The sequence below is a fragment of the Conger conger genome, chromosome 2 (genome assembly GCF_963514075.1).
Source record: "Conger conger chromosome 2, fConCon1.1, whole genome shotgun sequence".
NCBI classification, from domain to species: Eukaryota; Metazoa; Chordata; class Actinopteri; order Anguilliformes; family Congridae; genus Conger; species Conger conger.
Window position 1 is genome coordinate 88317687 of NC_083761.1, and position 27381 is coordinate 88345067.

The following is a 27381-nucleotide window of genomic DNA, read 5'->3' on the forward strand; positions in this document are numbered from 1 at the left end:
TTGGTTTTCTCCAAATTTAACCGAAACAGTTACCAATTGGATTTCACACTGTTCAATTTGCCAAGAAAACAATGTGCACAAAGGGATACCCACACAACCAGGAAGCATGCCCCCTGCCCAAGGCCCATTCACCCATCTAGTGATGGATTACATAGATATGATCACACCTGCGGAGGGGAAAAGGTATTGTTTGGTGATCATAGACAGGTTCTCTAGGTGGGTAGAAGCATTCCCCACAAGACATGCAGACGCAGCTACTGTGGCCAAGGCTTTGGTCACAGAAATTTTCCCACGCTTTGGGGTCTGCCAGACCCTGTCTTCCGACAATGGCACACATTTCACATCAGAAGTCGTCAAATCTGTTTGTTTAATGACAGGGGTCAAACAAAAATTCTCCACAGTTTACCATCCACAGTCTGCCGGCATAGTCGAGAGATGCAATGGCATTCTAAAAAATAAAATAATCAAAGCATGCAAAGAGACAGGAATGTCATGGGTCAAGTGTCTGCCCCTAGCTCTCATGGCCATGAGAAATAGCAGGAGCAGGATAACACACTTGACACCCCATGAAATGATTACTGGGAGGGTAATGAATGTCCCAGCAACTAGGCCCAGGATGGGAGAAGTAAGTTTGGAGGTGTTAGAATCAGAACTTGGGGGGTATTTGAAAAACTTAAATCGGGTTGTCAGTGTCATTTATTCCCAGAACAAACAGGCCCAAGGACCACCACCAACAGCAGAGGAAGGAGAGCAGCTGAAGGTAATCCCCGGTGACTGGGTCTACGTGAAAAAATTCAAGCGGAAGTGGAAACATCCCAGACAAGTGGGACCCTATCAGGTGATATTTTCCACACCCACAGCAGTTAAAGTTAAGGAAATCACATCATGGATACACCTAACCCATTGCCGACAAGCCCCAGACCCAACCGACCACGATCAGAACTCTCACCCCCTAGGCCCTGTAAAAGGGTTTTAAAATGGGCTTTTGGGATAGGACATCTTGGACTACTTATGCTAATATTCTTTGCCTTTTCTCCTGAGAACAACCCTATAGCTCAGAGAAAGGAAAAACGACAGCAGAACTCACTTCTAACAAATTTATCATGGCTCCAGGGAACTGAATATGCCTCCTACCACTCAAACGTTTGGTGGAGTTACATGAATTACTCCGCACGGGAACAAGCTAACATAATCACAGACTGCTACGTATGCGCGATAATGCCTCACTCCACTGCTTCCCCCACCTTTCTTTTGGCCCAACCATATTCCCAGAGTGAATCATTAGAGCTAGCTCAATCAGTAGGATATGCTGCACACTTCACTGCACCGCCCAACAGCACTCAACTAGGTATGCTGACACCAGGAGAATGGGGCCATTCTTACAATGCCTTTTGGAAAGGCCACCCCATACTACCAAGCCACCAATCCCCTGAAAGAACTATAGCCCAAATACGACCCAGAACCCGTTTTCCTGTCTGCTTCAAAGGGAGCGGTAATTTAGATATGGGAACAACTACCCATTGTAATTTAACCTTAAATGCCACCCGAATGAGGGAGGTGACTAACACTGATTTAACTAAAGGGACTGCTATCGCATTAGACATGTATTGGCAGTGTGGGGAAAATGCTTGGAACCGCCTACCGGTTCGCTGGGGGGGAATATGTGCTCCTGTCACACTAATACAGTCAGTTTTCATAGTTCAAGCGAAGCCAGAGGACCTAGGGAAACATAGAATAACACATAGATGGAAAAGACAGGCAAGTTGGGCAGACAGGTACAAGCCGAGCCTTAATCACATACCGTATGACCAAAGACTTTTCAAGGGAGTAGAAATGTTCTTCTCCTCTGGTCTCAGCGTACAAGCTGTAGCAAACGCTAGATGGTTGCAAGTCATACGGTGGGACCTGCTTACGTTCATGAACAAAACTGTAGAAGCTCTTTCTGCTGTTAAGACTGAACTGAGGGCAAACACCATAATGACTCTCCAAAATAGGATGGTATTAGATATGTATAACGCAGTGGCAGGAGGAGTGTGTGCGATCATAGGGGACTCCTGTTGCACCTACATCCCCCAAAATAGTGCTGATAATGGGACCCTGAGCAAGGCCATAGACAAGCTCAAAGAAATTCGAGATGGGGCAGCAGAGGGAGCTGGGATCGATGGAGACTGGAATCCCTTTGCTTTTCTAAAAAATTGGTTTGGTAGTATGGGCCCTTGGCGAGGGAATCTGATAGCACCAGTCTTAGTGATACTCACACTTTTATTTTGCATAGTGCCTTGCTTGCTGAGCTGTTTGAGGAATATGTTCAATAGGATGTTTCAAAACAATCTCATAATGTTACAGCAGACGCATATGCCCCAGGCTAAAAAAACCCCAGACAATCCAAGGAAAATGAACCCCAATTCTTGTGACAACATAGACACTATCTCTGTAGCCTCGGAGGGCCATGCGATGCCAATAAAAACTGATGGGAGAGAGGAGCCCAAACATGTCGGAAGCTGTGGGGGTGTTGTGGGATGTTTTCCTGTTATCATAACTCAAACAGGGCCAGATACCTATTGAAATGAACATGGATTTTTGGTGAATGCAAAGGGGGGCCCCTTTGACTGTCCCTATGGCAACCCATTGTGCGAGCACGGAGTCCGAGCGGGAGCCGGATGGGAGTGTTGGAACTGGAATCCAGCAGCTAGAGCGGCCCTAAAAGATCCTGAGTTCCTACGGCAGTACTGCAAGCACATCCTGCAGGTGGACCCTGATGAAGGGCCCGACGCCAATGGGGTAAAGAACAAGCACAAGGCTATAGTTATCGATAACTCTGATCCTGAAAATCCAAGTGAATGTGACGATGATGAAAGGCACCGCTCCCCAATTGTTTATGATCACGAGTAAGTATTGTCATAAAACACAAAACCACACAAACATGTAAGATGCAACACATAGAGGCAAACACGAACACCTATGGACAACGACGACAAGGGAAACACAGGAGGGAAAACAACCTCCTGATATTTGAAGGTCTTTGATAGGTTAGATGCACTGACACATAGAGGCAACAATAAATAGACAGGCCTGATTGCGACGGCTGAGTGATGTGCTAGTAACCTCTCCTCAGGCCAACAATCCAACTGATGACGTCTCACGGATTTGAAGATCATGGTACAAGAACTGATGCTATTCCTATATTTCTCTTATGCTCATTTAAAACAATGATTATTGTAATTGATGTATGGAATGATTAGTATAATTGATAGATTAAATGGTTAATGCTATTGATAACTAATGAATTTGGGCATGGTAAAATAATTAATAAAAGAGTGATAACGTTAAAGTTAACTCTCAAGAATGTGAGACCTAGTGGTCTCAAAGGGGGGAATGTTGAAGTTTGATCAAAATGCCCTTATTGAAAATCAGGAATGATGAAGTTTGATTTAAATACTTTCAGAATCATCTGCAAAAATACCCTTTCCTAAATGTTACTATATATCTCTATACTATATTTCAAATGCTGTTTAGTACTACAATGATAAGCCATACTGTTTGAAGAATTATTATTAATCATGTTAAAATGAATAAGTCTTGAGCAATTAGAACTGTGTGTCTGTTAAAACACATTGAGCTGCAAAGTACAGTCTGTTTAATGAAAGTGCAGAGAACACTTAATCAGGTGTTTACAAACCATGGCATTGGATGCGGCCTGTTTTGACTCTGTGATGCAGCCCAAGAGATGTGGGTCTTTGCAAAGAGATGTTTTGAGTTAGTGATCACCAGCTCAATTTGCCTGCATCATTATATAGGCGAAAGGTTAAGACAGCTCAGCTTTCATAGAGTGACAGAAAATATTAAGGCGGGTTAAGAGAGACAATGTGATGATTTATGACAAATGATTGGTTAGCTATAATGTATAAAGACTAGGATACTTCCTACTGTTACTTTGGAATTCTCTGATCTCTGGAAGTATTCTGGAGCGCACAGACTCCCCGGATTAATCTGTTTTATTTTTAACTAAAGATTTATAATGAGCAACTACTGAGTCTGAATATTTTTTCAACATCATTGCTGCCAAAACAACTTCACCTACGTAAAAGGGTCGAGGAGGAAAAGAGACAAAAAATATTTCCTCAACACCCCATACATAACAGGGTTCTAAGCCTCAATGAAATGAAATACCTCAATGACATGAAATAAACCCAATAGCCGGCAGTATAACTAAAAACAGCCCAAGTCAAAGTGGTTGTTGCAGGCCTGGCGTGTAGCTTGTGTGCGGTGTAGCACACCAAATGGCGGCTCCTTCACTCTAAATGAGCTAGAGGACAACGACAACTCACAGTTCCAGGAACAGTTTCTGATTCTCTTATCTTACTGGTATTCATGCCCATATTTGCTCACGTTGCTACAGTTCAGTGGAAATTTCCACTGGTAGACAGCTTCTCTCTGCACGTTAGTAGAAGTGGGCACATATTAATGCACATTAGGAGAAGTGGGCACATATTCATGCTTTGCACAAATTACACAGTTAATGCCATTTGAGCTATATATATTTTAAAATTTTCCCACACTTTCCGTACAATATTAATCTTAAATTTAGAAAAACAAATCAATCATTTTCAAATCAATTGACACGAATATTTAATCACCACAATGAAACTCAATCATTCCTTGAAACAAATCTTTACACCAAATAAAAATTGGGCATTCTAAACCAAAAGTAAAAAGTTTGAGGTGCAACCAATACTCAAACTTAACGTAACTCAGTCAAAACCTCATATTTAGCATTTACAACACTCAGTCAAAACCTCATATTGAGCATTTCCAACACTCAATCAAAACCTCATATTGAGCATTTACAACACTCAGTAAAAACCTCATATTGAGCATTTACAACACTCAGTCAAAACCTCATATTGAGCATTTACAACACTCAGTCAAAACCTCATATTGAGCATTTCCAACACTCAGTCGAAACCTCATATTGAGCATTTACAACAAAGCATTGTATTAAACTCTAACTATGAAAAGAGCCCAAAGGGGGGCTTGAAAGGAAATAGTCTTATTTGCTCTGGCTCTCAGTCCCTGAAGCTTCTGTGGGCGTGGCCGAGCAGTGAGTGTGATTGGTGGGGGGTGGGGGTGTGCTCTCGATGGCAGGGTCCAAGCCTGTCTCCATGGTCCAAGCGCAGGGTTCCCATTATCTCAGAGCTCAGAGGGGAAGGTGTGAGCATCCACTCTGCTGTCTGCGCTGAAGATGGAGAGATGTCTGTCGTTCCTCTCTCTCTCCTCCCTGCTCCTGCTCTGTACAGCCAGTGAGTACCACACTGTAAAACAAATCTGTACATTTACACTGATTTTCCCACAGAATTTCACTGTTTATTTAATACAGCATTGTACTGTGTATATCCTGGCTGCCTTACCTGAAGCGTCTATCAAAGAAAAGGCTTCTATTATATTTTGCCTCTGCACCAACCTGAGCTGAAGAAGAACGCAGGAATTTCACATATCAAATAAAGGCGAGTTTTACTTGCTATTTCTCTTTTGGTCAGTGCTTGTTGAAATGACAACCGTGCTTAAAAGTAATGTTGTCTCGGCGTATTTCCCAAGATCATTCTAGGCTGGTTACCAATCGAGGGGAAAAAAAGGAAAGCGCGAGACACGAGACGCAGCCGAGGTGGAGTTAAGAACCACGACCCAGTCTGGTGAATCCTTTTAATTGCAACACTGACTAAACGTAGAACACCGATTTCTAAAATCCTTTTTAAATTCGCCGATTATCTAGCTATTTTGTCCTGTTAAGTTCTACGGCATTCAGAAGTTGTACTCAATGGTGTTAGAAACTTACGTGAGTCCAGCTAGCCAACGTTGTAAAGTCCGAAATTGCATTACATGCAATGTAAATTTTTTTAAATGTAATGTAACGAGCGAGCCAGGTAACGTTAGCCGAGAGAGGGCGACCTATTGTAAAACGCATGTTCGATTTTACTATGTTTTTAATCTGAATTTCACAAAACCCGAAGTCTATTATTAATAATATGAAACGTCTTTTCGTTACACAGGCAGAGTAGTGAGTCAACATGTCAGTGAGTCTTTTTCAATGATGGGAAATGGTCTTGTAACAATACTTTAAAACAGACATCTTACCTGCTGTACCTTTAAGTGTGGCATGTCGAATTGCACGACCTTCAGGAAATTTGGTAAACTCATAATTACAGATGGCTTAAAGATAGAAATTCTGCACCTGGACCTAGATTGTGCAGTGCTGCTTTAAACTTGACATGCCGCACTGAACTCTGCCTTGCGACCTGTGAAAGCTTCTTGTTTAAAGACGTAGTCTCTTGGAATTAGTGCCAACATAGGTGTATTTATTACATGGAATCAGAAATATCATTTATAATTATATTATTGCAATTGCGACTTGTTATAATATAATTATGAATTATAAAATAATTATCATGAATAATATATTATAAAATAATTATAATTAATTAGAAATTATAGAATAATTCCCCATCATGTATGTTTTGTTTGTTCTAGATCTGGAGTGTCTTCAAGTCCGTTATCGCATCCATCCATACAGCACAGATTCATCCTCCTCCCCTGCTTCTCCACACTCAATCAGGGCCAGAGACTGGGGGTCAGAGCCTGGGGGTCAGAGACTGGGGGTCATAGACTGGGGGCCAGAGACTGGGGGTCAGAGACTGGGGGTCATAGACTGGGGGCCAGAGACTGGGGGTCAGAGATTGGGGGCCAGAGACTGGGGGTCAGAGACCGGGGCCAGAGACTGGGGGTCAGAGACTGGGGGTCAGAGACTGGGGGTCAGAGACTGGGGGTCAGAGACTGGGGGTCAGAGACTGGGGGTCATAGACTGGGGGTCAGAGACTGGGGGCCAGGGCCAAGGGGTCAGAGGGTCTGCTGGTCAAAGGGCTCTCCAGTAAGAGCAGGGTTACAGGCAGCCTCTAAACACCACAGATTACGGCAGCCCGCCTGACCACCAATCAGCCCAGGTCGGCTCATGTCACCCCACTCCTCATTGGCCTCCACTGGCTTCCTATTGCCGCACGCATCCGCTTCAAGGCCCTAGTGATGCCATTTCAGGCTGCTAAGGGGACTGCCCCACCTTACATACAATCCTTAATCACTCCCCAGCTAGACCACTCCGGTCTGCCAGCTCTGGTCTGGTTCCCTCACTACAAGCACCTGGTGGTTGAGCTGCACGTTTATGCCTGTTTTCCGTTCTGGTTCCTCAGAGGTGGAATGACAACTGTCAGGACCCCTCCCCCTATTTCGACTGACTGAAAATGCACCTTTTCAAACTCTACCCGAGTCCACCCTCCTGATCTCCTCCCCCTTCCACTATCCCTCTTGTCTAACCCTAACCCTGAGTAAAGTTATAAAAAATATTATGCTCATGTATTTGTTTTATTGTATTTACAGATCTTTATGGTGTTTCTCATTTCTCATAGTCATTGCATTTGATATTCATGAAAAAGTCAGGTAGTAAATTCAGCTAATAAATAGATGGCTCCTAAAAATACAACCTCTTGTATCATGTCAAATGTATGTCCTAAGTTAGGCTTATATATTACTAGTATCACTTCAGATGCAAGTATTGCATTTTTAATAGATTAATTTAGTGAAAAGTCTGAAGTCTCTGGTGATTTTTTGCTGAACAGAAATGTGACATTCTCTCCACAGCATTTGATTTCATTATGGCAGCACATTAATGATATATTACACGTGTTGGAGTGTCCAAGTGATAAAACGTATATAAAAAAACTTTCCATAAATTAGTGCATCAGTGCACGCCTGTGCAAACTTTATGTGGAAATCTTTTAAAATGCCAGACTCAGTTAAGACTCAGCTTTTATATGTTCAACCTCTACTTACACCAGCACCTTTACCACACTGGTAATGCTGATTCCCTTTTGAGTATGCAATATTTTGTGTCTGTGCACCATTTGAGATTGTACGTCTCTTAGGCAGCATTCTTATGGGCAGTAAAACAGTTCTTAGGTCGAGAAAGTAAAAGATTTTTCTCCCCCTTGTGGCCAACGTCTGTCCCTGCAGTCTGTAGGGGCTTCTTCTCCCTGAGAGATGAGCGCTGTCACACGAGTGTCATCTGTTTAATCAGTCATGTGACAGGCCTCACTGGCAGAGCTCATATCACTGGTGTCCAGTGCACAAAGCAAGGGAGATAGAGTGCACCCTAGTGGTGTCCCTGTGTTCCTGCAGACACTGCTGGGGTCATATCCTTTAAATCCACAGTGACAACTTGTGGGTAAGCAGCCATTGTACACCTGGCTAAACTGTTTTAAAAGACCTCTCATCAGTGTTAAAACATGATCATTCTCTCTGTCTCATGATCATTCTCTCTCTCTTTCTCTCTCTCTCTCTCTCTCTCTCTCAGGCAGGGAGGATTTGAGGCTGGTGAATGGTGGCAGCCCCTGTGCTGGGAGAGTGGAGCTTCACTATCGGGGAGAGTGGGGGACAGTGTGTGATAAATGGTGGACCACGAGTGATGCTGTGGTGGTGTGCAGAGAGCTAGGCTGTGGAGATGCTGTACATGCACTAGGAGAGGCTCAGTTCGGACCAGGGTCTGGGAGAATATGGCTGGCTGATGTGATCTGCAGTGGATCAGAATCCTCACTGAAGCAGTGTGAGTCACGAAAATGGGCTAAATTTCGCTGTAATCATGGAGAGGAAGTCGGAGTGATCTGCTCAGGTAGGACTCCCAGTGCAGTGGTGGGGACATTAGGGGTAATTTAACCAGAGGGAAGATCTCCCCCCAGCTGGCCCCCCAACAACACTTTCAGCAGCAACTTAGGTTTCCCAGGAGGTCTCCCATCCAAGTACTGACCAAGCCCACACCTGCTTAGCTTCAGCAGGAGCAGGGTGCATGATGGGATGGCAATACCATGATGGCTTGGCTCATCTCACACTGCTGTACTCTATCTATAATAGCTGTGCAGTCCTGTGTTCAGACAGCTGTGCTGAATGTTGTCTCTGGAATAAGGTGCCGGTCATTGCTGATGATTCTCTCTTTATTCTCTGTTCAACTGCAGAGGTCAGGCTGGTGGGCGGGACTGACCTGTGCTCTGGGAGGGTAGAGGTGCATCATGGGAGCTCCTGGGGCACGGTGTGTGATGCTGACTTTGACCAGCAGGACGCAGAGGTTGTGTGCAGGGAGCTGGGCTGTGGGGCTCCTAAAGAGCTGCGCGGGGCAGCTGCATTCGGCCAGGGCGAGGGCCAGGTGTGGGCAGAGGAGATTCAGTGTAGAGGCAATGAATCTCAGATTAACTTCTGCCCCACAGCACCCTCACAGAATCAACCCTGCTCCCATGGAAACGATGTGGGCCTGGTGTGTTCTGGTAAGAGTCTTCTGTGCACTGTGAGAGTTTCTGTGATGCTGGGTGAATATAGCCCCTTAATAGGCCATATGAGTTTATATTTAACAAGGTCTTTATTCATTATACTGTGAAATGTTACACGCCAGTGTGTGTGAGTTTAATCAAGTGTGGAGTTTGGATGATCTCCCCGATACGTAAATGGTAAATGGTTGGCATTTATATTGCACTTTTATCCAAAGCGCTGTTCAATTGATGCTTCTCATTCACCCATTCGTACACACACACACATCAACGGCAATTGGCTGCCATGCAAGGCACCGACCAGCTCGTCAGGAACAAATGGGGGTTAGGTGTCTTGCTCAGGGACACTTCGACACAGCCCGGGGGGATCGAAGCGGCAACCCTCCGACTGCCAGACGACTGCTCTTACTGCCTGAGCCATGTCGCCCCCAGTACTCAGAACCATCTCTACATCCTCAATTCCTCTATTCAGGGCAGAACAGTTCTTACTTCTCAGGAAGTAAAACATGTACATAGTACATACTATTTATTTTTAAAAGATACTCTGCAGGATTTTAACCATGTAAATATTATAAGACAAACATGCTCAGTCATGACTATGATACACTGGCAGATACACTGGCAGCCTGTGTCTGTGTTCACTTCTACCCAATACCTTGCTTGTTTACTTGTATTTGTTCTTCTAAAAACTCCTCTGGACCTCTTTTGGGCATGGCCCTTTTCATTTCTGTACTGTATCTGAAAAGCCTGAGTCCAATGCACTGAACTCATGTGCTTCATGAATCAATACACTGAACTTATACGCTCTATGGTCCAATACACTGAAGTCATACACTCTATGGTCCATCACACTGAACTCATACACTCTATTGTCCAATAGAAGACCAGGTGGTAGGGTCAAGAGGAGACGATTGGCTACTCCAGTGGCCAACGTGTGTCCTTGCAGTCTGTAGGGGCTTCTTCTCCCTGAGAGATGAGTACTGTCACACGAGTGTCATCTGCTTAATCAGTCATGTGACAGGCCTCACTGGCAGAGCTCATATCACTGGTGTCCAGTGCACAAAGCAAGGGAGATAGAGCACACCCTAATGGTGTCCCTCTGTTCCTGCAGACACTGCTGGGGTCATATCCTTTAAATCCACAGTGACAACTTGGGGGTAAACAGCCATTGTACACCTGGCTAAACTGTATTGCAGACCTCTCATCAGTGTTAAAACATGATCATTCTCTCTCTCTCTCTCTCTCTCTCACAGGCAGGGTGGATGTGAGGCTGGTGAATGGTGGCAGCCCCTGTGCTGGGAGAGTGGAGGTTTACCATCAGGGAGAGTGGGGGACAGTGTGTGATGATTACTGGGATATGAGTGATGCTGGGGTGGTGTGCAGACAGCTGGGCTGTGGAGATGCTGTAGAGGCAATAGGAGGGGCTCACTTTGGACGAGGGTCTGGGAGAATATGGATGAATAATGTGTTCTGCAGAGGATCAGAATCCTCACTGAAGCAGTGTGGATCAGGAGGATGGGGTAGACATCTCTGTAAACATGGAGAGGACGCTGGAGTTATCTGCTCAGGTAGGACTCCCAGCGCAGTGATGGGGACTTTGGGGCTAATTGAACCAGTGGGAAGATCTCCCCCCAACTGTCCCCCCAACAACACTTTCAGCAGCAACTTAGGTTTCCCAGGAGGTCTCCCATCCAAGTACTGACCAGGCCAACACCTGCTTAGCTTCAGCAGGAACAGGGTGCATGATGGGATGGCAACACCATGATGGCTTGGCTCAACTCACACTGCTGTACTCCATGTATAATAGCTGTGCAGTCCTGTGTTCAGACAGCTGTGCTGAATGTTGTCTCTGGAATAAGGTGCTGGTCATTTCTGATGATTCTCTCTTTATTCTCTCTTGAACTGCAGGGGTCAGGCTGGTGGGAGGGACTGACCTGTGCTCTGGGAGAGTAGAGGTGCATCATGGGAGCTTCTGGGGCACGGTGTGTGATGCAAACTTTGACCAGCAGGATGCAGAGGTTGTGTGCAGGGAGCTGGGCTGTGGGGCTCCTAAAGAGCTGCGCGGGGCAGCTGTATTTGGCCAGGGCGAGGGCCAGGTGTGGGCAGAGGAGATTCAGTGTAGAGGCAATGAATCTCAGATTAACTTCTGCCCCACAGCACCCTCACAGAATCAACCCTGCTCTCATGGAAACGATGTGGGCCTGGTGTGTTCTGGTAAGTCTTCTGTGCACTGTGAGAGTTTCTGTGATGCTGGGTGAATATAGCTCCTTAATAGGCCATATGAGTTTATATTTAACAAGGTCTTTATTCATTATACTGTGAAATGCTACACGCCAGTGTTTGTCAGTTTAATCAAGTGTGGAGTTTGGATGATCTCCCAGATACGTAAATGGTAAATGGTTGGCATTTATATAGCGCTTTTATCCAAAGCACTGTACAATTGATGCTTCTCATTCACCCATTCATACACACACTCACACACCAATGGCAATTGGCTGCCATGCAAGGCACCGACCAGCTCGTCAGGAGCAAATGGGGGTTAGGTGTCTTGCTCAGGGATACTTCAACACTGCCCAGGGGGATCGAACCGACAACCCTCCGACTGCCAGACAACTGCTCTTACTGTCTGAGCCATGTCGCCCCCAGTGCTCAGAACCATCTCTACGTCCTCATTTCCTCTATTCAGGGGGGAACTGTTCTTGCTTCTCATGAAGTCAAACATGTACATAGTATATACTATTTTTTTTTAAACATACTCTGCAGTATTTTAATCATGTAAATAGTATAAGACAAACATGCTCAGTCATGACTATGATACACTGGCAGCCTGTGTCTGTGTTCACTTCTGCCCAATACCTTGCTTGTTTACTTGTATTTGTTCTTCTCAAAACTCCTCTGGACCTCTTCTGGGTGTGGCCATTTTCATTTCTGTGCTGTACCTGAAAAGCCTGAGGCCAGTGCACTGAACTCCTGTGCTTTATGATCCAATACACTGAACTCATACGCTCTTTGGTCCAATACACTGAACTTATACGATCTATGGTCCATTACACTGAACTCATGTGCTTTATGATCCAATACACTGAACTTATATGATCTATGGTCCATCACACTGAACTCCTATGCTCTATGGTCCATTACACTGAAATCATACGCTCTATGGTCCAATACACTGAACTCATACGCTCTATGGTCCATCACACTGAACTCCTACACTCTATTGTGCACTAGAAGAGGGGGTGATAGGGTCAAGAGGAGACGATTTGCTACTCCAGTGGTCAACGTGTGTCCCTGCAATCTGTAGGGGCTTCTTCTCCCTGAGAGATGAGCGCTGTCACAGGAGTGTCATCTGCTTAATCAGTCATGTGACAGGCCTCACTGGCAGAGCTCATATCACTGGTGTCCAGTGCACAAAGCAAGGGAGATAGAGCGCACCCTAGTGGTGTCCCTGCAGACACTGCTGGGGTCATATCCTTTAAATCCACAGTGACAACTTGGGGGTAAACAGCCATTGTACACCTGGCTAAACTGTATTAAAGACCTCTCGTCAGTGTTAAAACATCATCGCTCTCTCTCTCTCTCTCTCTCTCTCTCTCTCTCAGGCAGGGAGGATTTGAGGCTGGTCAATGGTAGCAGTCCCTGTGCTGGGAGAGTGGAGGTTTACCATCGGGGAGAGTGGGGGACAGTGTGTGATAATTGGTGGGACATGAGGGATGCTGGAGTGGTGTGCAGACAGCTGGGCTGTGGAGATGCTGTAGATGCACTAAGAGAGGGTCACTTTGGACCAGGGTCGGGGAGAATATGGATGGATTATGTGATCTGCAGGGGATCAGAATCCATACTGAAGCAGTGTGGGTCACGAGGATGGGGTTTTCAACTCTGTAATCATGTAGAGGACGCTGGAGTGATCTGCTCAGGTAGGACTCCCAGTGCGTGATGGGGACATTGGGGGTAATTGAACCAGAGGGAAGATCTCCCCCCAACTGGCCCACCAACAACACTTCCAGCAGCAACTTAGGTTTCCCAGGAGATCTCCCATCCAAGTACTGACCAAGCACACACCTGCTTAGCTTCAGCAGGAGCAGGGTGTATGATGGGATGGCAATACCTTGATGGCTTGGCTCATCTCACACTGCTGTACTCCATGTATAATAGCTGTGCAAGCCTGTGTTCAGACAGCTGTGCTGAATGTTGTCTCTAGAATAAGGTGCCGGTCATTTCTGATGATTCTCTCTTTATTCTCTGTTCAACTGCAGAGGTCAGGCTGGTGGGTGGGACTGACCTGTGCTCTGGGAGAGTAGAGGTGCATCATGGGAGCTCCTGGGGCACGGTGTGTGATGCTGACTTTGACCAGAAGGACGCAGAGGTTGTGTGCAGGGAGCTGGGCTGTGGGGCTCCTAAAGAGCTGCGCGGGGCAGCTGCATTCGGCCAGGGCGAGGGCCAGGTGTGGGCAGAGGAGATTCAGTGTAGAGGCAACGAATCTCAGATTAACTTCTGCCCCACAGCACCCTCACAGAATCAACCCTGCTCCCATGGAAACGATGTGGGCCTGGTGTGTTCTGGTAAGTGTCTTCTGTGCACTGTGAGAGTTTCTGTGATGCTGGGTGAATATAGCCCTTAATAGGCCATATGAGTTTATATTTAACAAGGTCTTTATTCATTGTACTGTGAAATGTTGCACGCCAGTGTGTGTAAGTTTAATCAAGTGTGGAGTTTGGATGATCTCCCAAATATGTAAATGGTAAATGGTTGGCATTTATATTGCGCTTTTATCCAAAGAGCTGTACAATTGATGCTTCACATACACACTCACACACAGACCAACGGCAATTGGCTGCCATGCAACCCACCGACCAGCTCGTCAGGAGCAAATGGGGGTTAGGTATCTTGCTCAGGGATACTTCAACACAGCCTGGGCGGGGGATCGAACCAGCAACCCTCCGACTTCCAGACGACTGCTCTTACGGCCTGAGCCATGTTGCCCCCAATACACAGAACCATCTCTACATCCTCATTTCCTCTATTCAGGGCGGAACTGTTCTTACTTCTCATGAAGTCAAATATGTACAAAGTATATACTATTTTTTTTAAAACATACTCTGCAGGATTTTAACCATTTAAATACTATAAGACAAACATGCTCAGGCATGACTATGATACACTGGCAGCCTGTGTCTGTGTTCACTTCTGCCCAATACCTTGCTTGTTTACTTGTATTTGGTATTCTAAAAACTCCTCTGGACCTCTTCTGGGCATGGCCCTTTTTATTTCTGTGCTGTATCTGAAAAGCAAGAGTCCAGTGCACTGAACTCATGTGCTTTATGATCCAATACACTGAACTCATACGCTCTATGGTCCAATACACTGAACTTATACGATCTATGGTCCAATACACTGAACTCATACGCTCTATGGTCCAATACACGAAACTTATATGATCTATGGTCCAATACACTGAACTCCTACGCTCTATGGTCCATCACACTGAACGCATGCACTCTATTGTCCAATAGAAGAGCGGGTGGTCGGGTCAAGAGGAGACGATTGGCTACTCCAGTGGCCAACGTGTGTCCCTGCAGTCTGTAGGGGCTTCTTCTCCCTGAGAGATGAGCGCTGTCACAGGAGTGTCATCTGCTTAATCATTCATGTGACAGGCCTCACTGGCAGAGCTCATATCACTGGTGTCCAGTGCACAAAGCAAGGGAGTTAGAGCGCACCCTAGTGGTGTCCCTGTGTTCCTGCAGACACTGCTGGGGTCATATCCTATAAATCCACAGTGACAACTTGGGGGTAAACAGCCATTGTACACCTGGCTAAACTGTATTAAAGACCTCTCATCAGTGTTAAAACATGATCATTCTCTCTCTCTCTCTCTCTCTCTCTCTCTCCCTCAGGCAGGGAGGATGTGAGGCTGGTGAATGGTAGCAGCTCCTGTGCTGGGAGAGTGGAGGTTTACTATCGGGGAGAGTGGGGGTCAGTGTGTGATAAATGGTGGGACCTGAGTGATGCTGGAGTGGTGTGCAGACAGCTGGGCTGTGGAGATGCTGTAGATGCACTAGGAGAGGCTCACTTTGGACCAGGGTCTGGGAGAATATGGATGGATTATGTGAAATGCAGTGGATCAGAATCCATACTGAAGCAGTGTGGATCAGCAGGATGGGGTAAACATTACTGTAATCATGGAGAGGACGCTGGAGTGATCTGCTCAGGTAGGACTCCCAGTGCAGTGATGGGGACATTGGGGTAATTGAACCAGAGGGAAGATCTCCTCCCAACTGGCCAACCAAAAACACTTTCAGCAGCAACTTACGTTTCCCAGGAGGTCTCCATTCCGAGTACTGACCAAGCCCACACCTGCTTAGCTTCAGCAGGAGCAGGGTGCATGATGGGATGGCAATACCATGATGGCTTGGCTCATCTCACACTGCTGTACTCCATGTATAATAGCTGTGCAGTCCTGTGTTCAGACAGCTGTGCTGAATGTTGTCTCTGGAATAAGGTGATAATTCTCTCTTTATTCTCTGTTCAACTGCAGAGGTCAGGCTGGTGGGCGGGACTGACCTGTGCTCTGGGAGAGTAGAGGTGCATCATGGGAGCTCCTGGGGCACGGTGTGTGATGCTGACTTTGACCAGCGGGACGCAGAGGTTGTGTGCAGGGAGCTGGGCTGTGGGGCTCCTAAAGAGCTGCGCGGGGCAGCTGCATTCGGCCAGGGCCAGGGCCAGGTGTGGGCAGAGGAGATTCAGTGTAGAGGCAATGAATCTCAGATTAACTTCTGCCCCACAGCACCCTCACAGAATCAACCCTGCTCCCATGGAAACGATGTGGGCCTGGTGTGTTCTGGTAAGAGTCTTCTGTGTACTGTGAGAGTTTCTGTGATGCTGGTTGAATATAGCCCCTTAATAGGCCATATGAGTTTATATTTAACAAGGTCTTTATTCATTATACTGTGAAATTCATTATACTGTGAAATGCTACACGCCAGTGTTTGTCAGTTTAATCAAGTGTGGAGTTTGGATGATCTGCCAGATACGTAAATGGTAAATGGTTGGCATTTATATAGCGCTTTTATCCAAAGCACTGTACAATTGATGCTTCTCATTCACCCATTCACCCATTCACCCATTCATACACACACTCACACACACTCACACACACCAATGGCAATTGGCTGCCATGCAAGGCACCGACCAGCTCGTCAGGAGCAAATGGGGGTTAGGTGTCTTGCTCAGGGATACTTCGACACAGCCCAGGCGGGGGATCGAACCGGCAACCCTCTGACTGCCAGACGACTGCTCTTACTGCCTGAGCCATGTCGCCCCCAGTACTCAGAACCATCTCTACATCCTCATTTCCTCTGTTCAGGGCGGAACTGTTCTTACTTCTCATGAAGTCAAACATGTCCATAGTATATACTATTTTTTTTCAAAACATACTCTGCAGGATTTTAACCATTTAAATATTATAAGACAAACATGCTCAGTCATGACTATCATTCACTGGCAGCCTGTGTCTGAGTCCACTCCTGCCCAATACCTTGCTTGTTTACTTGTATTTGTTCTTCTCAAAACTCCTCTGGACCTCTTCTGGGCGTGGCCCTTTTTATTTCTGTGCTGTACCTGAAAAGCATGAGTCCAGTGCACTGAACTCATGTGCTTTATGATCCAATCCACTGAACTTATATGATCTATGGTCCAATACACTGAACTCATACGCTCTTTGGTCAATACACTGAACTTATACAATCTATGGTCCATCACACTTACCTCATACGCTCTATGGTCCAATACACTGAACACATACACTCTAGGGTCCAATAGAAGAGTGGGTGGTCGGGTCAAGAGGAGACGATTGGCTACTCTTGTGGCCAACGTGTGTCCCTGCAGTCTGTAGGGGCTTCTTCTCCCTGAGAGATGAGCGCTGTCACAGGAGTGTCATCTGCTTAATCATTCATGTGACAGTCCTCACTGGCAGAGCTCATATCACTGGTGTCCAGTGCACAAAGCAAGGGAGGTAGAGCGCACCCTAGTGGTGTCCCTGTGTTCCTGCAGACACTGCTGGGGTCATATCCTTTAAATCCACAGTGACAACTTGGGGGTAAACAGCTATTGTACACCTGGCTAAACTGTATTAAAGACCTCTCATCAGTGTTAAAACATGATCATTCTCTCTCTCTCTCTCTCTCTCTCTCTCTCTCTCTCTCTCTCAGGCAGGGAGGATGTGAGGCTGGTGAATGGTAGCAGCCCCTGTGCTGGGAGAGTGGAGGTTTACCATCGGGGAGAGTGGGGGACAGTGTGTGGTCGTGGCTGGGACATGAGTGATGCTGGAGTGGTGTGCAGACAGCTGGGCTGTGGAGATGCTGTAGATGCACTAGGAGAGGGTCACTTTGGACCAGGGTCTGGGAGAATATGGATGGATGATGTGATCTGCAGTGGATCAGAATCCATACTGAAGCAGTGTGAGTCACGAGGATGGGGTAAACATTCCTGTAATCATCGAGAGGACGCTGGAGTGATCTGCTCAGGTAGGACTCCCAGTGCAGTGATGGGGACATTGGGGGTAATTGAACCAGAGGGAAGATCTCCCCCCAACTGGCCCACCAAAACACTTCCAGCAGCAACTTAGGTTTCCCAGGAGGTGTCCCATCCTAGTACTGAACAAGCCCCCACCTGCTTAGCTTCAGCAGGAGCAGGGTGCATGATTGTTATGCATCCCCTGTACTTGGTGGTCACCTAATACAGTAAGGTTGGCTTGGCTCCCTCTGCTGGTAGCCATGGCCACAAACATTGGACAGTGCGTGCCCCTGCCAATTATCTCTGTGCCAATCCATGCTCTGAAATCCGGCAGGCGGGGTCTATATAATATACCTGTGCACAGGTGAAGACGGAGCGATGCATGCGGCTCATGCTTGAGAAAGACAGTCCATCCCACGCCTTCTGTTCCTGCTCCCGCTGACTGAGCTGCTGGTCCCCGCTCTCTTGGACGCCATTCGCTATTTTGACGCTTAACTTAATTCTGGACTCTTAACTTAAATACTTATTCATTCTCTCTTGTTGTAAATCCCTATTTTTGTAATTAAAAACCCTAGAGTCGAGCCCTCTTCTCCTTGGCATCTTGTTTATGTTGTGGATTGAGGTTCGGGCCGTAACATAATTGGGCGCTCGTCCGCTTTTTTTCGAACCATTTACTGTTTTTGTAAGGGTACATTCGGCGTTAAACGTTTTTTTTTTTGCGGGACCTTTTCTGAAGAATCAACTACTTTTTCTAAGTATTGGCAATTCTCTGCTTTTGTATACACCCTTAGGAAGATAATCAATTTGTTATTTTCTGCTTTGTTTTTGGTGGTAGCCCTATTTTGTACGCTCGGGTTTGGTGATTGGCTGTCTGTAGTCTGTTGCTGAGCTAACGAGCTTGCACGCTGGGTGGTGGAACCACTGAAGATAGACAGAGAGGTAATTAGGGCTGTTTTGTTTACTTTGTCCCCTTTTGAAAGTTTGCGATAGTCTCCTGGGTGTTGAGGTTTCTCGTATGAATTGTCTTTTTTTTGTGATACAAGTCGTTTTGTAAAGTTCTGTCAACTTTTTTAAAGTTGATCGCACACTGAAGTTGTACTTCGTTTTTGCCAGCTATACTGGTGTTTCGTGCTTATAAGGCTTTTTGTGGGTGGACCTGTGGTCTTCGTGTTTTTTTTTGACCACTTGTGAATTTTGAAGCTGCTGCTTTAAAGTTTTCGATAACTTTTGTTGATTGCAGTTGAAGTGTCGAAATGTCTTCAATAGATGATTTTGTTGCGGAGCCGTCCGTGCTCTTGCAATGCTCTAAAAATCATCTGAATTAATTGTCTGAGACTAATCAAGTGCATATTGCTAAAAAAGCGTTTAAAAGAGACCACCTTAACTGCTTTAATTAAAGGTCTTGTCGCACAGGAAATCTTGCCCGAAAGTGCGGCTGAAACAAAGCCACCACATAGTAGCACTACAGAACTTGAACTCCAAATTCGCTTTCAAGAGCTCACTTTGCGTGAAAAAGACCTTGAGAATGAGCGTGAAAAATTGCGTGTTTCGGCTCGACAAGAGGAGCTTAGAAATTCACTGGAATTAAAGTGATTGGAAATTGAGGCAAGAAGACAGAGCCAGGCTATACCGCGCGGAGAACATGATTTTGATGCGAGCCGGTATATTCGTATGGTTCCTGAGTTCACCGGGAGGGAGGTGGAAAAATACTTTCCTCATTTTGAACGTGTTGCAACTACTTTACAGTGGCCTTGGCGATATTTTTTACTTACTTTTGCTGCGATGTGTTTTAAAAGGCAAAGCACAAGAAGTTTACTCTGCTTTTCCTTTTGATGATAGCTCTTATTATGACGAGGTGAAAGCCTCAATCCTGCGTGCCTAGCAGTTAGTTCCATCAGTTAGTGTCTGATCTCGACTGTGTAATTTCCACTCCAGACAGGCGACAGCACACTCGGGTGTGCCATGTTAATATGCTGAAGCCATATTTCGCTCGTGATTCACCCGACCAGTCTGTGTCTGACGACTCTACTGCCCTTCTAGCTGCTCTGACCGCGGATGAAGACGGCGTGACTGCCCCCTCACGGTCAATGGTTGAGGGTCCCTCTTCTCGTTGGCGTCTTGTTTATGTTGTGGATTGAGGTTCGGTCTGTAACAATGATGATATGACAACACCATGATGGCTTGGCTCATCTCACACTGCTGTACTCCATGTATAATAGCTGTGCAGTCCTGTGTTCAGACAGCTGTGCTGAATGTTGTCTCTGGAATAAGGTGCCGGTCATTCTGATGATTCTCTCTTTATTCTCTGTTTCACTGCAGCCCATCGAAAGGTCAGGCTGGTGGGCGGGACTGACCTGTGCTCTGGGAGAGTAGAGGTGCATCATGGGAGCTCCTGGGGCACGGTGTGTGATGCTGACTTTGACCAGCGGGACGCAGAGGTTGTGTGCAGGGAGCTGGGCTGTGGGGCTCCTAAAGAGCTGCGCGGGGCAGCTGCATTCGGCCAGGGCGAGGGCCAGGTGTGGGCAGAGGAGATTCAGTGTAGAGGCAACGAATCTCAGATTTACTTCTGCCCCACAGCACCCTCACAGAATCAACCCTGCTCCCATGGAAACGATGTGGGCCTGATGTGTTCTGGTAAGTCTTCTGTGCACTGTGAGAGTTTCTGTGATGCTGGGTGAATATAGCCCCTTAATAAAACATACAGTACCAATCAAAAGTTTGGACACACCTTGCCCTTTTCTGCCTTTTCTGATTGATGACAGAGGAAATATGACATCAAACAATTCACTTGTGAAGTCCCTTACCTCAGACCCTTGATGACTAAAAACCATTTAATCCACAAATGTGTTCCATATTGTATCAGCATAATTTACAGCTGAATCAAGTCCCAACCCCCAATTCCCATAGAGATCCAATTAAATCCAGAGTGGTTTTAGTATTGCTTGAGATATCCAGACTCTGGTGATGTTGATAGATTTCATGGCATACAAATATATGCAACCAAATACAAAACATGACTATTTCATTTGACTTCATGTTAATTTGCCTCAAACATTGAAATGTATAAAAATGGTGTAATTGCTACATGGTAAAAATGTATAAATGTATGAAACTACTCTTTAATAAAAGCTGAGAATCTTCGTATTGACCATTACATTACATTACATTAATGGCATTTGGCAGACGCTCTGTCCACATGTGAATTGTTTGATGAAACAGAGAAAATTAAAAAATTTTCAGAAAAATAACAAAAAAGGCTCCAAAATTTACATTTTAGTCATTTGGCAGATGCTTTTAATCCAAAGCGATTTACAAATGCATAGGTTCTTCCACAAGTCAAAGCATCACATCCATAACGAGGAAAATACACACGAAGTGCTGTTCTAAACATAGAGTCATCATAAGTGCAATTTATTTTAATTTTTTTGGGGTTAGACAAGAGGGATATCAGAAAGGGGGGCGGGGGAAATCAGGAGGGAGGACTAAGATAGAGTTTGAAAAGGTGTGTTTTTAGTCTTCGTCGAAATAGGGGGAGGGATTCTGCTGTCCTTACAGTGGTAGGCAAGTCATTCCACCACTGAGGAACCAGAACGGAAAACAGGCGTGAACGTGCAGCTCGACCGCCAGGTGCTCGTAGAGAGGGAACCATAATGTGTCCAAACTTTTGACTGGTACTGTATGCATTTATATTTAACAAGATCTTTATTCATTATACAGTGAAATGTTACACGTCAGTGTTTGTGAGTTCAATCAAATGTGGAGATTGGATGATCTCCTAGATACGTACTTAGAACCATTTCAACATCCTCATTTCCTCTATTCAGAACAGAACTGTTCTTACATCACATGAAGTCAAACCTACACATAGTATTCTATTTTAAAAAATACATACTATGCAGGATTTTAACCATGTAAATATTATAAGACAAACATGCTCAGTCATGACTATGATACACTGGCAGCCTGTGTCTGTTCACTTCTTCCCAATACCTTGCTTGTTCACTTGTATTTGTTCTCCTCAAAACTCCTCTGGACCTCTTCTGGGCGTGGCCCTTTTTATTTCTGTGCTGTATCTGAAAAGCATGAGGTACATGTGTGAAGAGGACCCGAGAGGACAGTACGTTTCCAAGTCCTAGTGTAACCATACAGATACAATCGGAACCCTTGACGAATACATCAACTTACAAACTAGCATACCACGGTTGGCGGCTAGAATACCCTGAGTACAACAATAGCTAATACAAAACACAACAATATCTATTTATAGCTATATAAGTGGCATTATAGTCTATGGCATATACAAGGCTAATCATGGTGGTGAGGAAGGGAGGGAAAGGTGCAGCCTGAAGAGATGAGTCTTCAGTCTGCGCTTAAACGAGGTCAGAGACTCTGCCGTTCTGACATCCACAGGGAGGTCATTCCACTATTGTGGGGCCAGGACAGACAGCAGTCATGAGCGTGAAGTGCAGGTGTGGTGAGGGGGAGGTGCCAGACGAAGTGGCAGAACGGAGGGGTCTTGTTGGTGTGTAGGTCTTGATAAGCGATTGAATATATACAGGGGCTGATCCCTTAACTGCCTGGTACGCGAGCACCAAAGTTTTATATTTGATGCGAGCCATAACAGGCAGCCAGTGGAGGTTGCTGAGCAGGGGGGTGATGTGAATGTCAAGGAACATTGAATACCAGACGGGCTGGATGAGTTGTAGGGGTCTGATGGCAGATGCTGGAAGGCCAGCCAGCAGAGAATTGCAATAGTCCAGGCAGGACAGGACCATTGCTTGGACAAGGAGCTGAGTGGAGTAGGTGGTGAGAAAGGGTCGGATTCTCCGTACAGGAAGATCTTGCATGCCCAGGTCACCGTAGCGATGTTCTCGGAGAAGGACAGCGTGTTGTCCATCACCACTCCAAGGTTTCTTGCAGTAGGGGATGAGGTCACTGTGGTATGCCCTAGTGAGATGGAAAAATCGGAGAAGGGAGAGGTTAGAGCAGGGATGAAGATTACCTCCGTCTTACCTGGGTTGAGCTTTAGATGGTGGTTGCCCATCCAGCTCTGGATGTCTCTCGGGCAGGCGGAGATACGGGTAGAGGCCTGTGTGTCTGATGGGGGGAAGGAGAGAAAGAGTTGGGTGTCATCGGCATAACAATGATATGAGATGCCGTGAGCAGAGATAACAGGGCAAAGGGATCTTGTGTACTTGTAAATCGCTTTGGATTAGAAGCGTCTGCCAAATGGCTAAAATGTAAATGTAAAATGAGTTAGTGCTGTGACACACCCCAGCGCTAGGAGTTAGCACTGTGACACACCCCTGCGCTAGGAGTTAGCACTGTGACACACCCCTGCGCTAGGAGTTAGCACTGTGACACGCCCCTGGGCTAGGAGTTAGCACTGTGACACGCCCCTGGGCTAGGAGTTAGCACTGTCCCCTACTGTTTCCAAGTCCTAGTGTAACCATACAGATACAATCGGAACCCTTGACGAATACATCAACTTACAAACTAGCATACCACGGTTGGCGGCTAGAATACCCTGAGTACAACAATAGCTAATACAAAACACAACAATATCTATTTATAGCTATATAAGTGGCATTATAGTCTATGGCATATACAAGGCTAATCATGGTGGTGAGGAAGGGAGGGAAAGGTGCAGCCTGAAGAGATGAGTCTTCAGTCTGCGCTTAAACGAGGTCAGAGACTCTGCCGTTCTGACATCCACAGGGAGGTCATTCCACTATTGTGGGGCCAGGACAGACAGCAGTCATGAGCGTGAAGTGCAGGTGTGGTGAGGGGGAGGTGCCAGACGAAGTGGCAGAACGGAGGGGTCTTGTTGGTGTGTAGGTCTTGATAAGCGATTGAATATATACAGGGGCTGATCCCTTAACTGCCTGGTACGCGAGCACCAAAGTTTTATATTTGATGCGAGCCATAACAGGCAGCCAGTGGAGGTTGCTGAGCAGGGGGGTGATGTGAATGTCAAGGAACATTGAATACCAGACGGGCTGGATGAGTTGTAGGGGTCTGATGGCAGATGCTGGAAGGCCAGCCAGCAGAGAATTGCAATAGTCCAGGCAGGACAGGACCATTGCTTGGACAAGGAGCTGAGTGGAGTAGGTGGTGAGAAAGGGTCGGATTCTCCGTACAGGAAGATCTTGCATGCCCAGGTCACCGTAGCGATGTTCTCGGAGAAGGACAGCGTGTTGTCCATCACCACTCCAAGGTTTCTTGCAGTAGGGGATGAGGTCACTGTGGTATGCCCTAGTGAGATGGAAAAATCGGAGAAGGGAGAGGTTAGAGCAGGGATGAAGATTACCTCCGTCTTACCTGGGTTGAGCTTTAGATGGTGGTTGCCCATCCAGCTCTGGATGTCTCTCGGGCAGGCGGAGATACGGGTAGAGGCCTGTGTGTCTGATGGGGGGAAGGAGAGAAAGAGTTGGGTGTCATCGGCATAACAATGATATGAGATGCCGTGAGCAGAGATAACAGGGCAAAGGGATCTTGTGTACTTGTAAATCGCTTTGGATTAGAAGCGTCTGCCAAATGGCTAAAATGTAAATGTAAAATGAGTTAGTGCTGTGACACACCCCAGCGCTAGGAGTTAGCACTGTGACACACCCCTGCGCTAGGAGTTAGCACTGTGACACACCCCTGCGCTAGGAGTTAGCACTGTGACACACCCCTGCGCTAGGAGTTAGCACTGTGACACGCCCCTGCTCTAGGAGTTAGCACTGTGATACGCCCCTGCGCTAGGAGTTAGCACTGTGACACGCCCCTGGGCTAGGAGTTAGCACTGTGACACGCCCCTGGGCTAGGAGTTAGCACTGTCCCCTACTGTTTCCAAGTCCTAGTGTAACCATACAGATACAATCGGAACCCTTGACGAATACATCAACTTACAAACTAGCATACCACGGTTGGCGGCTAGAATACCCTGAGTACAACAATAGCTAATACAAAACACAACAATATCTATTTATAGCTATATAAGTGGCATTATAGTCTATGGCATATACAAGGCTAATCATGGTGGTGAGGAAGGGAGGGAAAGGTGCAGCCTGAAGAGATGAGTCTTCAGTCTGCGCTTAAACGAGGTCAGAGACTCTGCCGTTCTGACATCCACAGGGAGGTCATTCCACTATTGTGGGGCCAGGACAGACAGCAGTCATGAGCGTGAAGTGCAGGTGTGGTGAGGGGGAGGTGCCAGACGAAGTGGCAGAACGGAGGGGTCTTGTTGGTGTGTAGGTCTTGATAAGCGATTGAATATATACAGGGGCTGATCCCTTAACTGCCTGGTACGCGAGCACCAAAGTTTTATATTTGATGCGAGCCATAACAGGCAGCCAGTGGAGGTTGCTGAGCAGGGGGGTGATGTGAATGTCAAGGAACATTGAATACCAGACGGGCTGGATGAGTTGTAGGGGTCTGATGGCAGATGCTGGAAGGCCAGCCAGCAGAGAATTGCAATAGTCCAGGCAGGACAGGACCATTGCTTGGACAAGGAGCTGAGTGGAGTAGGTGGTGAGAAAGGGTCGGATTCTCCGTACAGGAAGATCTTGCATGCCCAGGTCACCGTAGCGATGTTCTCGGAGAAGGACAGCGTGTTGTCCATCACCACTCCAAGGTTTCTTGCAGTAGGGGATGAGGTCACTGTGGTATGCCCTAGTGAGATGGAAAAATCGGAGAAGGGAGAGGTTAGAGCAGGGATGAAGATTACCTCCGTCTTACCTGGGTTGAGCTTTAGATGGTGGTTGCCCATCCAGCTCTGGATGTCTCTCGGGCAGGCGGAGATACGGGTAGAGGCCTGTGTGTCTGATGGGGGGAAGGAGAGAAAGAGTTGGGTGTCATCGGCATAACAATGATATGAGATGCCGTGAGCAGAGATAACAGGGCAAAGGGATCTTGTGTACTTGTAAATCGCTTTGGATTAGAAGCGTCTGCCAAATGGCTAAAATGTAAATGTAAAATGAGTTAGTGCTGTGACACACCCCAGCGCTAGGAGTTAGCACTGTGACACACCCCTGCGCTAGGAGTTAGCACTGTGACACACCCCTGCGCTAGGAGTTAGCACTGTGACACACCCCTGCGCTAGGAGTTAGCACTGTGACACACCCCTGCGCTAGGAGTTAGCACTGTGACACGCCCCTGGGCTAGGAGTTAGCACTGTGACACGCCCCTGGGCTAGGAGTTAGCACTGTGACACGCCCCTGCGCTAGGAGTTAGCACTGTGACACGCCCCTGCGCTAGGAGTTAGCACTGTGACACGCCCCTGCGCTAGGAGTTAGCACTGTTACACGCCCCTGCGCTAGGAGTTAGCACTGTGACACGCCCCTGCGCTAGGAGTTAGCACTGTGACACGCCCCTGCGCTAGGAGTTAGCACTGTGACACGCCCCTGCGCTAGGAGTTAGCACTGTGACACGCCCCTGCGCTAGGAGTTAGCACTGTGACACGCCCCTGCGCTAGGAGTTAGCACTGTGACATGCCCCTGCGCTAGGAGTTAGCACTGTGACACACCCCTGCGCTAGGAGTTAGCATTTTGACACAGTCTGTCCGTCTTCACAGTCCCGCCCCCACCTGGAGCCTGAGGGGGAGAAGTGTGACATCAGAGCAGCGACTCCATCACTGCAGGTGAGTGTCAGCCACGCCCACATGTTCACAGTGCACTACAGTACACTGCACTTACTGTAGCAGATTAATTACAGTACACTTACTGTAGCAGATACATTACAGTACACTGCACTTACTGTAGCAGATTAATTACAGTACACTTACTGTAGCAGATGCATTACAGTACACTTACTGTAGCAGATACATTACAGTACACTGCACTCACTTACTGTAGCAGATGAATTACAGTACACTGCATTTACTTACTGTAGCAGATGCATTTCAGTACACTGCACTCACTTACTGCAGCAGATGCATTACAGTACACTTACTGTAGCAGATGCATTTCAGTACACTGCACTTTCTGTAGAAGATGCTTATATCCAGAGTGATGTTCAACACAAGAGCAATGTATAGCAATAAGCGTTCCTTATCTCTCTCTCAACAGGCAAACTGGTGTTTGATCTGTGTGCTGCTCATTAAATGGGATGACTCCAAAAGTCTCCTGTCTCTGTTCACTCTCAATCTCCCACTTCCCTTCCATCTATCCATCTAAAAAAGTATATTTTAATTGAACATATATATCTTTCAATTTAAACTTCAATATAAACCCGACAGCATTTTTGCTAATTATATTTTTATAAAATACTGTCTCTCAAAGGCTGTATAATTCAGTATGTTGAATCCAAATATCTACAAATATCGAGTATAAAAAGTAAAATATACATTTTTGTGAATTAAAATATGTTGGGGGTTGGGTTGCCCTCTTGGAAGCAAATCCTGTTGGTAGCCTCCAGCGTCAGGGTTACTGTTAACTTGGCTGTAAGTATAAATGTAATCCAGGTAATATTTTGGGTGTATTTTTGTCTGGAGAAAAATAAAAGGAGTAGCTAGTTGGCAAGCTAAGTA

General features: G+C 46.4%; 1 protein-coding gene across 3 annotated transcripts; it reads left to right on the forward strand.

The window, feature by feature from the left end:
• The first annotated feature begins 5152 nt into the window (after positions 1-5152).
• LOC133122726 (deleted in malignant brain tumors 1 protein-like) lies at positions 5153-27381 on the forward strand. 3 transcript variants are annotated; one of them, XM_061232860.1, is made up of 13 exons: positions 5153-5300; positions 8399-8713; positions 9054-9359; positions 10613-10927; positions 11268-11573; positions 12962-13276; positions 13616-13921; positions 15254-15568; positions 15895-16200; positions 17567-17881; positions 20190-20504; positions 26428-26493; positions 26921-27381. In XM_061232860.1, the coding sequence occupies exons 1-12, from the start codon at positions 5243-5245 to the stop codon at positions 26448-26450; spliced, it is 3195 nt and encodes a 1064-aa protein (XP_061088844.1). In that variant the 5' UTR covers positions 5153-5242; the 3' UTR covers positions 26451-26493; positions 26921-27381. The 3 variants fall into 3 exon arrangements, with proteins under 3 accessions (XP_061088844.1, XP_061088846.1, XP_061088845.1); XM_061232862.1 differs by lacking the exons at positions 17567-17881; positions 20190-20504; XM_061232861.1 differs by lacking the exons at positions 8399-8713; positions 9054-9359 and having other exon boundaries at positions 5189-5300.